General features: G+C 37.9%; 1 protein-coding gene across 1 annotated transcript; it reads right to left on the bottom strand.

Moving 5' to 3' along the window:
• Positions 1-598: 598 nt before the first annotated feature.
• On the bottom strand, positions 599-7,863 carry LOC144437931 (uncharacterized). Its single transcript, XM_078126964.1, has 8 exons — positions 7,735-7,863; positions 6,918-7,102; positions 5,957-6,239; positions 4,986-5,171; positions 4,245-4,370; positions 2,007-2,221; positions 1,388-1,563; positions 599-681 (listed from the first exon to the last, which is right to left on the bottom strand). The coding sequence occupies exons 1-8, from the start codon at positions 7,861-7,863 to the stop codon at positions 599-601; spliced, it is 1,383 nt and encodes a 460-aa protein (XP_077983090.1).
• Positions 7,864-13,088: the final 5,225 nt, after the last annotated feature.

Raw genomic sequence — 13,088 nt, 5'->3', positions numbered from 1 at the left:
TTATAAAGGTGTGTATGGCGATGATAACGACAGTGACAATGATGATAATGACGGTGGTGGTGGTGGTGGTGAATATGATGATCGATGATGAGTGATGATGATGATGATGATGATGATGATGATGATGATGATGACGACGACGACAATGATTATGGTTAGGAGGAGTACAATATAGGTCAAAGAAGAGAAAGGGGTGAATGAGGAAATATAAAATGACAACGGAGAAATCAAGATTCGATCGTGACAAACATCACAGCTAGCATTTTTTAAGATGTTGGGAAGACAACTAAACTATGACTCTATATACATAGCTACAAAGAATATCTTAATTTCGTAATCTTTCTGGCAATCCGATTTAACAAATTTATTGATATTTATGAAAAAACACATTACTATATACTTATATGTACATGATATCATTTAGATCACATATGGAAATTTCCCTGGTTATATACAATTATGTACTTTTCGGCACAACCTTCCTAACTATCTGTATGTACACATCAACATGTCCTCTCCTTCCTTGGGCCACCACATTGTTTCAGTGGCCAGTAACTAGGCGTGGCCGTAGCAACAAAGTATAATATAGTGTCTGTACTCAATGTGCAGGATGGCCGTAACTAACACGGTATGTGGTCTTTTCGGATATGTGCGGGAAGGACACCGAGTCCTTACTGGAGCCTATAAAATACAAATATTGAAATAGCAAATCATTCGATAGTTTGTTTAAACATTAACGGGTTATCAGTTCACAAAGTTGACATACACCAAATAATCTACCAAAAAAAGGTCAAATGATAAATTCAACCAGCAAATCAATCAATCAGTCAATCAATCAATTCATTCATTCATTCATTCATTCATTCATTCATTCATTCATTCATTCATTCATTCATTCATTCATTCATTCATTGATCAAAATGAATCAAAAATCAAAATTAATTGACCATCAACAATAAAAAACTAACTAGCCAACCAACTAATCATTGACAATTTAGTCAATAAGTTAATCAATCAATCAATCAATCAATCAATCAATCAATCAATCAATCAATCAATCGATCGATGCAACCAATTAGTCAATCAACTAATCTATGAAAATATACGAGTGAACTATTCGATCTTACAGAATCCATTGTTCAATCACGATCCCCCTTTGCGGTAACGACAAAGCAAGCTCCACAATTTAACTCTTTAGCGAGTAGCGGAGACATTTATACCCTTCCATACGATAAATAAAATTATTTATAATCTAATCATCCCATTATCTTGTCAATATAAACAACGTTACTGTATTCCATGTCCCTCATTATAGTTTTTTCAGTCATCTGACAAATGTAATGAAAAGAGGGAAACTAAGAAAATAACGATGGTTTAAACATTTTACCTGTTGAAGGCAAACTTCTCGCAAGGGCCATGTTGCGACCGTATTGCCCCACTGGTGTATTACCTCTACCACCAACTCCACCAGTACCGGTACCATAGCCAGTACTATAGGCCGGCTGACCACTCAGTGTACCCCATCCAGCTTTGTCTCTACTACCAGGTGGTGATTTAACCAATCTGGAGAGAGAAAAATCAATTACTTTAAATGTTATGATACCTCACTTTAATATGGATATTATCATAACGAAGCTCTGTTTTCAGCATCATGATTTGACTTATTTGTTTTCCTACTTTGGCTTTGCAAACAGTATGGACGGAATAAATAAAGGATGCACTTTGTAAGCATGATTTATGATAATACTCGGACAGAGGGAAAGAGAGAGAGAGAGAGAGAGAGAGAGAGAGAGAGAGAGAGAGAGAGTGGCAGAAAGAGACAGAAGCAAAGACAGCTAGAGACAGACAGACAGATAGACAGACACATGGGAGAGGAAGGGAGAGAATGTGTGTGTGTGTGTGTGTGTGTGTGTGTGTGTGTGTGTTGGGGAGGGGGGTAGGTGAGTGACACGAGTGTGTGTGTGGGGGGGGGGGAGGAGGGGTCTTTTTATATTCGAGTTACATACTTGCTCTCTGCATCTTCAACCAACACTTTCAAAGACTCAATTTCCCCTGCAATTGGTGGCTCTTTTCCACTGCCCTGATCACGAAGTTTGGCAATCAGTTGGTTCTGTAGATCCTTTAGTTTGTCTTCCAACGCCCGGATGTGAGCCGAAGATTTCTGACGTTCCTGATCAAGACTCTGAGCCAATTTGGCATTGTTGTCTTCGAGAGCACGAATCTATATCAAAATGTAAATCATGAAACAAAACGTGAGGATCTTACTGTTTGTATCATACTGCTTCGGCAATGTGATGCACTATAATTGCACAGTACATATTTTCGTGACTATCGAAGTGAGTCCCTATAGTACTTAAGAACCCATGAAACACACATGAGAACTGCTATGGGGGAGATATTGATAGCGATAACGTCCATGGGAAGTATACGTAGAAAGTGCTGGTACAAGACTTTGCACAAGACTCGTCTGTTCAGATAGCATGTACATGACTTCAACTTATTGAAGAAGACCAGAAGACTCAGGTTGAAAGCTAGGATTGATCCAAATATTTCATTGAGGTATGTAATTCGCCCAAAACTGACTAAGTACGGGCAGAGTTACGAGCTCGTAAGTCTCAAGTACGAGTGACGTCATACTCTTGTAGTTGGCCTAATTTTCGATGAGTACGCTTGTCGTATTCCGCGAGTACGTGGCGAATATCCGAATTTATCGGTCATCCGAACTGACTACGTGTCCCCCGGAAAAATCTATTGTTCTGATATCAAAGTAATGTTTCGGTAAAAATTTGAAGTTTGATGAATGACGATCGACTTGTGAATGAGTGCGGTTTGTCTTGGAGCTACAGTGTGTATTGTTTGTAAACAATCACTGTCCACCACTAGAATGACGTGATGTTAATGACGTACGGTAAAACAAAAGACGACTACATCGAGTGCATTGGGACTATCACACCTTCAATAACATCTCAATAAAGTTGTTCTCCTATTGACCACCCCGTTGTCTTTTGTATGATTCATAAAAGATTTGAAATGATTGTGAAATGGTGAGAACGGCATGCCACACTCTACTCTGACAATAGTGGCGACTTTCAAACAACTTGTCGGCATGAGATGTAATGCAACCATTGATGATTGACTGTGATACCGAAAAGATGATTGTCGGTCAGAAGTAAAAGGAGTTTCGTTTCTTTTTCCAATAAAGATTTTCAAAGGTGTAAAACTTTTTCAGCTTCGGCCTACCTATAAATCTGCGATGTCTAGAAAGGAATCCTCACTCGATCGTGAAACTTAAGATAAAGTCGAAAACGATGTCCCGTGTGAACCAGTACCATTGCACGGCGAAGCGGCAGATATGCTTTCTCCGTGTTTGTTATGACTAGAGTCGCAGCCTGATTGTGAACCTACCCAGTTGTTATTGATCCGTAGTTTACACAGAAAAGCAGCAGACAGTCGTGCAATGAAACAGAAACCCCTGACTTCGTTTTTCTGAACTTCATTTTTTTCTCATTGAGTGGCTAAATTGCGGACACATCGTTTTATACACATTGATACAGTTTGATTACATTTACATGTCAGTGAACATTATTTATAGATGCAACCATGACAACAATGCGTTCTTATCAGCTGTCCACCACGTCGTCGTCTTTCTTGTAAATACGTTTTTTGATTTCTTCTACACATATTCAATTCGTTTTCCTATTATATTCAACTCTTTATTTAGTTTTAGTATTAAATAAGTACAGTTCATTAAAAAGGTTTCTATGTAGTACGGTACGTTTCATTTGTCTGAGAGTGCATGTAACACGTGTACGTTCATTCTGTATGAGTGCGACCTTTTGACCCCGCCCGTCCCATCTCGATGCAGATCGCATATCCGAACTGACCGCATATCCACTAAATGCATGTCCCCGTTAGCGTTCGGATAATCGACGTCACTCGTATTTCAGACTTACGAGCTCGTTACGTCACCCGTATATATACGTTCAGACGTCACTCGTACTTGAGACTTGCGAGCTCGTAACTCTGCCCGTACTTGGTCAGTTTTGGGCCAATTACTTACATGGAAATATTTTGGTGCTGTACAAAGTTTTAATTTATTCGTAGCTTAAGTTTGAATGGCCTTTCTCGTCTATACTGGTCATGTTGATTACTATTTGTGAAACTAGAAATAAGCATTACTTGAACTATTTATAATGATCTCACATATTCTATTAGATCCCGATTTCATATGCATTTATTTTTACCTTATTAAGCAAAGCAGCATTGTCTCTCCTAGCATCTTCCAAGGCAGCGGTGAGTTTCTTGTTTTCATCGGCTAACTTGGAAATATCAGCTGCATCTTGACCCAGTTGCTTCTTGAGGTCATTCAACTGCAATATATATAATAGAATTATCATTCATCTCATCAATGTACGAAAGCTTGATCTCGCGAATTGAATAGCGCCACCAACGTTTAAAAGTATAAACATAATATATATGTACATGTATATGTATATGTTCCATTATGTAGTTTCCCAGCTCGTCGTCATCATGAGAGAGCCACATGTTGCATAAAGGTCAAGCGACCTTTATAAATTATTGTGAGGTGTTTTTATGAGCTGTGAACTGTTTTCAATTCTAAGTCGTTATGTTGTATCATGGATTCCAATTCTAATTGATGTGTCAGTGTTAGAGGTACGGCGCATATATATATGTTAAATATGACTAAATTTACGATGACGTACATGGCAATTGTCTAAGTATGTATAGATATAGTATCATGTATATACTTTTGACTGAAATAATAAACACGGTTTTTTCGACTTATGATTCATCGAGATATGAATATTAATTATGTTTTCTTCTGATGTAGTATCCTTGTATCGAATGGTAGAATTAGCTAAACTCCAAGAACACTAACAAAATATATAAATTTAAAGAATAGACATTATTATGAAAATGGAGAAAGAACACCCGCTTATGATAATACGGTACAAACCACTTACATTCTTAGCATATTCAGCCTCCGATTCGGCTTTATATTTCTGTAATTCTGCATTCGCAGCACTGCGCACCCTCTCTAACATTTCTGGTAGTTTGTTTTCATTATTTGTGCTATCTCGTAGCCTGGCTTCCAATTGTAAGATTTGTTTGTCTTTGTCATCCAACCGACTCTTCAACTCTGCCAATTCCTGGATGTCAAAAAAAAATGAAACACGGTGAAAAAAAATACAAAGATGAATTTTAGAAAGGACAAAAGAGATTTTTCGACAATCGTTGTAAGTCTTCGGATTCCAATGATAAGAGTAGTTTACAGATCTAAGAGTTGTTATTAGCCTTATTTTACAACCCGTTGCAAGTTAGTGTTCACTGGCTCTGTTTAACAAACCACACAGAAACCAATAAGAAACTACACATACTACACTTTAAGATAACAAGATTGCAATTTCGTTGCTACATTTTTGTCTTCCTGAAAGAAAACATACAAACGTACTGCAACTAGACGCAGACACGCTGGCGTCAGTGTTTCATGTCTTGGTGGCACGTTCATTCATTTCATTTAAATTTACACAAAATGTAGCAAGAAACTGTATGCATTCAATCTTGCTATCTTAACTTGAAGTGTAGCAAGTTATTTTTGTTTATGCGTGTTTGTGTGAAACAGTGTAGTGAACACTAACTTGTAACGGACTGTAATGATTGTTGTTAAAGACAACAAAAAATGATCCTACAGAGGGTCATCTGAACAAACACATTACAAAGACATCAGACTTTCACATGCCATATTATAACGAAAGCCATTTTATTGGTAAAAAACACGGTCTGAAAAAGAGCCTCTAGAAATAGTCTTCATTATATCATATACCTCTACAAAAATCTCTCTAACATTACTGCATTTCTTTGCTTGTGTAGGCAGAATTTGAAATGAAAGTTTTGACCTAAATTCACTTATTATTCAAAGATGATATGCTCTAACCTTGGCATACACTTGTCTGTCGAAATCCGACTTCTTCTGTAGATTAGCAAGTGCTTCTCTGGCATCTGCCTGTGCACGACTATCCTTATCATATTTTCCGCTGACGTCCTGGAGATTTCTTTTCAACGCATCATTTTCATTTTTTAACTTGTCAAGGTTTTGTGCAAGGTCTTTGTTGTCTGCCAAGGCTTGGCCCAATTGTACGTCTTTGGCTCCCACCTGTTGTCGAAGTCTAGCAAGTTCATCCTGGAGTTCACGGTTATGACGCTGCTCTGCAACAAGCCTACAATGAATATAGCAAACAAGACATTGTCGTCAATTTCGTCTGTATGTATGTATGTATGTATGTATGTATGTATGTATGTATGTATGTATGTATGTATGTATGTATGTATGTATGTATGTATGTATGTATGTATGTATGTATGTATGTATGTATGTATGTCTGTCTGTCTTTCTGTCTGTCTGTCTGTCTGTGTATGTATGTATGTATGTATGTATGTATGTATGTATGTATGTGTGTGTGTGTGTGTGTGTGTGTGTGTGTGTGTGTGTGCAGGTAGGTAGGTAGGTAGGTAGACAGTCGGGCAGTCAGGCAGGTAGGTATGCATACATACATACATACATACATACATACCTGCATACATACCTACATACATACATACATACATACATACATACATACATACATACATACATACATACATACATACATACATACATACATACATACATACATACATACATACATCCATCCATCCATGCATGCTTGCCTGCTTGTTTGTATAATTTCTTCCTGTACATATAAATAATTATATGAATATAACGGCCCAAAGGTCAAATGTCAAACTAAACATTTGTCAGAATCACTGATAGTCATCCACTATTGATGTCTAGATTGTTTACAAAACAACAGTAATTCCATATAATGTACATATTAAATATAAATATATGTTTATACCTATTTTGTAAATCAGCTGCTAATTGGGCGTTCTTCTGTGCGGCTGCTTCAAATCTCTGCCTGTCTGCCGACGCAGCATCCAACTCACGTCGTAGTTTTCCAATCTCATCTTCATACAATCTTTTGATTTCTGCACTTTCTTTCTCTAAATTCTTGATAGCATTCAATAGCGCTGAAGAGTCGACCTGGTGATCAGATAAACTGAGATATGTTACTAATGTGATCTCATTTATCATAGAGTTGAGTAGTATAGATGGGTGTATTGTAACAGTGGTAACACGTGGCAATAGCCGGCTGTGTTCAAATGTACGTGTTTCTTAAATTCATTTAAAATATTCTGTACAATTGTCTTGCATCCGCCTTATCTCTAATAATGTTATCACATGTGTACTTGTCTCCCCCCCCCCACCATGTCTCTCTTGCGCTCTCTATCTTTCTATCTCCCTTTCCCTGTCTGTCTGTCTGTTTGACTCCCTGTCTGTCTGTCTGACTCCCTGTCTGTCTGTCTGTCTGTCTGTCTCTCTGTCTGTCTGTCTGTCTGTCTGTCTGTCTGTCTGTCTGTCTGTCTGTCTGTCTGTCTGTCTGTTTGTCTGTCTGCCTGCCTATCTGCCTGCCTGCCTCTCTCTCTTTCTCTCTCTCTCTCCCTCCTCCCTGTCTGTCTGTCTGTCTGTCTGTCTGTCTGTCTGTCTGTCTGTCTGTCTGTCTGTCTGTCTCTCTCTCTCTCTCTCTCTCTCTCTCTCTCTCTCAGCAAAACAAAACTGGAAACACACGGGTCATACCTATTGCGCTTGAATGTCTTAAGTAAGACTGCTGTTACCTGGTTTGCCTGGTTTCTGGCGTCTTCGACCTTTTTAATGTAGTCACTAAAACGGTTGTTTAAGTGTTGAAGTTCGCTCTTCTCTTGTGTCCGAGACATCGAAGGCTGTTGGTACCCGTATCCGCTCATCTTGTATCTACACACAGTTGGAATGTACTCAAGTAAATACCGAAGTTTGATTCACGGTATTGGGATTAATTATTTCCATTTTCATTCATCAAATTATTATGGATAGTTATGAAGCGTTTTATATGATAGCAAATTAGATTTTTATTGTTATCAATTCATTATGATGGGTGTCGATTCCTACAGTATCAAGCAAGATAAACAGGAGCCGTTACACAGTGTTTCACTCTGTTACGATCATCAGACCACTAACGGTATAATTCTATGAAGTTCCTTGGATTATTAGTCGTCCGGTGATCGCAACAGCGTGAAACACTGTGTAACATGACTCCTGTGTATCTTGCTTGAAACTGTGATGTTTACACCGCTCTACATACATATGTATTGAGCACTGTTTACTCCAGCATATAGGCATTTTGCAGTTTATGCACTGGACTATATATAAGAAGGGTAAACACGATGCATGAGGGCGCCCGAAATAGCATAAAAATTGAACAGACTAGCAAAAGTTAAATGATCAGACATTTTCTTATTTTATGTTGTTGTTTTTTTTAAACTATGTGTTACCAATAAAATTTTATTTTTGTTATTGATTGAATCAAAGCTTTTCTTTACAAGTTTAACCAGTGATAGGGCTATATCTCGACCTTTCCTTTGATTACAAATGATTTTACCCACGATAAGCGCAGATGTACATCGCCCAGTATGAACTCTACGACCTTGTAATTGAAAGGATCCTTTAAGCGACAATTCGTTTGACTTTTTCCTAGTATTGTGTGTCAGACCACCAAACAATGCCTGGGTTTGTGTATAGCATTGTCGTCTATGGCTCTTATCACCGAGTTTTTTTTTTTATTTTACGAAAGGGTGTTGGCTTCTCCTGATCAATAGTACACCTATGGAGTGTGTACGATATCAAAAAGTACACTCCCTTGCAGTATATACTTTAGGCCTAATTCAGAACCCCTATACACAAAGGTCTCAATGGCTTGGAACTCAAACATTAAAAAAAAATTGGAGAACAACTGTGGTCAGAAAACAGAATTTGATTTGATAATATGTAGATTTAAGATTCGGGCAATTAGTTGATCTCAGAACAGCAGTTAACATCTAAAGTTCTGGGTATTCAATGTTTTTTGTGTTCTATTATACACACCATATATAAACGATTGGGCGTGTGTGTTTTTTTTGGTTGAGCTATTATTAACACGAACTCTATTCAATTACTTGAGTTCGGTGACACCTGGTCGTTTTCACGGGGTAAAATACCAAGTTAGAGGTAGCCACAAAGGAGAACGAAATAAGGAGAAAACAAACAGTCGAGTTGACGAAGAAAGCTCTGGTCGTTATATATTTAGGGGTTATAGTTATGAATGCATGAAGACATCGTTCAAGGTAAATAGTATTTGATAGATCACTGTGATGATGTCTCAGTTCTAGGTTTCAGTTCTGGGTCTGGATACAAATTTCGGAATCACTTCATGTCTTGAATTTGAATTGAATGTAATTGCAAATTACTCAGCACGTATTTTTCTTCATTCCTTTTCAAGTCTTTGTGTTGACTACAACTTGGGATCAGAATAAGTCAAAATTCATTTGACATTAACAAATGTTGGCAAATGTTGTAGAGATTATTTTGAGTTTTGATAGATATATTTTTTAATTTGTACAGGGTGTACTCAGTGTGATATCATTTATAGTATGATTTCGGGGCAAATTTTAACATGTCATTATGGTCTAAATTCTATTTTTAATATATACTAATCAATCTTCGGTTATCATTATATAAAAGACAGGCAGCAAATAGGCAGGCAGGCAGGCTGGCAGGTAGGCAGGTATGTAGGCAGACAGGCTAGCTGGCTGGCAGGAGGCAGGTAGGTATGTAGGCAGACGGGCTGGCTGGCAGGTAGGTAGGTATGTAGGAAGGTAGGTAGATAGTTATGCAGGCAGACAGGTTGGTAGATATGTAGACAGGTAGGTAGGTAGGTAGACAGGCAGGTAGGTAGGTAGGTAGGTAGGTAGGTAGGCAGGCAGGCAGGCAGGCAAGTAGATAGGTAGGCAGGGAGGCACTGCTAGGCAGCCAGGCTGACAGACAGGCAGAAAGGCATGTAGGCAGGTACGGCCAGCAGGTAGGTAGGCATGCAGGCATTCAGTCAGTCAGTCAGTCAGTCAGACAGACAGACAGACAGACAGACAGACAGACAGACAGACAGGCAGGCAGACAGACAGATAGACAGACAGACAGACAGACAGAGACCTGCACACGCAGAGTCAGACAGGTATACAGCCAAACATAGGCAGCGAGAGACTAGAGAGAGACAAAGACAAACAAATACAAACAGAGAGATAGAGACGTTAGAGAGCAAGACAGAGACTGCCAGAGAATGTGTTCGAGAGACAAGAGGATATTTTTTTGCTTGATAATTAAAAGTGAGAGCACAAAGCTGACATTAAGACTCTCATAAATGTAAAATACATTGGTGAACTGTAACGGTTGATAAAAAGCGACGGGCTCAGCATAGATACCTTAATTAACCCCTGATTCGGATATGTGATAACATATAAGACACAGAAATATTGCCAAACTTTCATGTACAAAATCTTCTTAATATATCATCACAATATGCAGGGTATATAACATAAGCAAGGACGTCGGTTACTTTCTTTGATATTTTCACTTCAGTCGAACTTGGGGCCAGTGAAGTGAATTTCAACTTGAAAGCCCCTGACGCACACGGCCTCTATAGATATGTGCGACTGGCAGGCTTTGATATCGTCGAGTGCGAAAACATCGAGAAAATAGTTACATTTCCTTACATGAATATGTATAATAATTTTTAGCTGTTTGAAAACATTAAATAAAACAGTTTTTTGTTTTACTCTTAAATGCTTAGAACTATCAACGGGAAGAAACGAATGACATTCTCGTGCTAACAGCAAGATGATGCGTTTCTTCACTGAGAATTGCATCGACGCCGAACTACAACTGCTACCTCTACTTAAAGCCTTCATCCAATGTTTAAAAATCCTCAAAAGGGAAATTTAGCTCTTGATAATTGACAAAATGTTATTTACGATTTTTGTATAATGAAAAACAATCCACGATATATAGTTATTTAAACTGAGAACATTTTGATCGGTATTCTGTTGCTGGCGCTATACAATTGATATACATCAATATACAGTACAAGGCCGTTCAGTTAATCGGTATATGTATCACAGTTACAGACCCGTTGCTATGGTTGATTATATTTATCGTTTTTAACTGCAATGAAATGTGACATCAACGGCATTTAAACTATAGAAAACACAATCCGGCAAGCTGGTTACTCTTTACGAGAAGTACACAATATATCAAGTTGACGAATTAAAATATGACAAGTGAACGATTTTATCAATGTTTCTGGATTTTTAAAAAAAACCCAAATGTATCCGTTTTAGTGAATGTTTAAGTCTAACCTTACCAATTAATACCCTATCTTTGGAAGATGGTATAAAATATATGCGTCAGCTGTTAACTATATAACGAAGTATAACGATAATTTCACGGTACGCATATATAGTAACATTGGCAACAGCGGTACTGGCAATCATTGCAAGCATTTAACGTTCTGAGCACATCAAAACAAACACCGTGAATATAAAAATGGCACTCACCAATTATTGGATATCTTCCCAAATTATAAATAAAATTGAAACAGCTCCGGTTAGAATTGGTACGGTCTTGAAGGAATCAAGTCGTGATGTACGGAGTTACCTAGGCGGTCATCAACTTGCCACTTTGTTACACAGAGCAACGCTGCCTCGTATATTGTATAGTTATCGTTGTCTGTTTGTTTGGCGGCGTTGTCATTGACGACAAGAATATAGGGATCCACCCACTGTCAGTCGTGACACCCATAATGTAGTCCTCGAGGGTCATCGTTCGTGTTAATGATCATATCAACAAAACATAACATCGGACTTGTGTTGTGTGAATGAAACGAAATTTAAAATGTAAACAAACATGAAAGAAGGGTGCAAGTTTTGTTAAATTTGATTGATCAGACGTGACGTCCTCATCGACCATAGTTGCTGTTAGTTAAAGCACTACGCATGACAAATACCATACGACTGTGTTACGAAAAAGTGACGTCATTCGAACGAAGAAGCCTAAACTAGAAATCCATGGAGAATTGGGAACACATGTTCTGCGGAATAAATGTGGAGCATGTTGCCTTTTACTGTGTGCTTTAATAATTTCCAAAAATATTATTGTCAATAAATTTTCATATACATGTTGAAATTGTATCCTGCTGGTTAGTGATATTGATACATATATTACAGATACTTATAAAATGTTCGGATAATCATACATAGAGGCGGTACAATTCCTGAAATTTGTCATATATTGTTGTATTAAAAGCAAAGCTATCCCTATTCTGTGTCCCCTCAGAAGCATAGATACGAGCAGCGCCTGTACAAGACTGCAAGAACGTTAACCTGTGAACTCTCTCCACGGCTAGGTCACATGTCAAATAATAGCTAAATCTAAGGATTTCATTTATATTATTACATTACAAAGATACTTGATATGCTTACAGACGAAACTATTTTCAAAGCTGCAAATATATTACGACTGCATATGTAGAAGCTAGTCCTTCTAAAGATTCATTGTGTGTTGATCTGCGGAGTTGGTGAACTAAATGACAATACGTGATATAGTCGGTGAAAGGCTAAGAAACTGACTTGCACTATGTACTTATATAGATAACATGGGGGTCAGAGACTTAAATTGGTAGGTTAACGTCAGCAACCAACGATAATATTACACCCACAAACAAGTTAAATACATAGATATATAGATACATACATACATACATACATACATACATACATACATACATACATACGTACATACATACATACATACATACATACATACATACATACATACATACATACATACATACATACACACACATACATACATACATACATACATACATACATACATACATACATACATACATACATACATACAGATATTTCCGCATCAGAGTAGAGGCACCATCATCGGTCTTACTCCGTTCCCAGGAGGCCGATGAGGGCGCCAGGCACGGCTTATCCTCCCACGCAAACCCAGTGACCATGAAATACCATGAACTAAAAATTATGTAGAGCTGAAGGTCAATCATTTGTTCTATTTATAGAGACCTGATGTAGAATGCAGAATGAGAATATGATAT

The sequence above is a fragment of the Glandiceps talaboti genome, chromosome 7 (assembly GCF_964340395.1).
Source record: "Glandiceps talaboti chromosome 7, keGlaTala1.1, whole genome shotgun sequence".
NCBI classification, from domain to species: domain Eukaryota; kingdom Metazoa; phylum Hemichordata; class Enteropneusta; family Spengelidae; genus Glandiceps; species Glandiceps talaboti.
The sequence above is the reverse complement of the archived record's forward strand: the minus strand, read 5'-3'. Positions and strand labels throughout refer to the sequence as shown.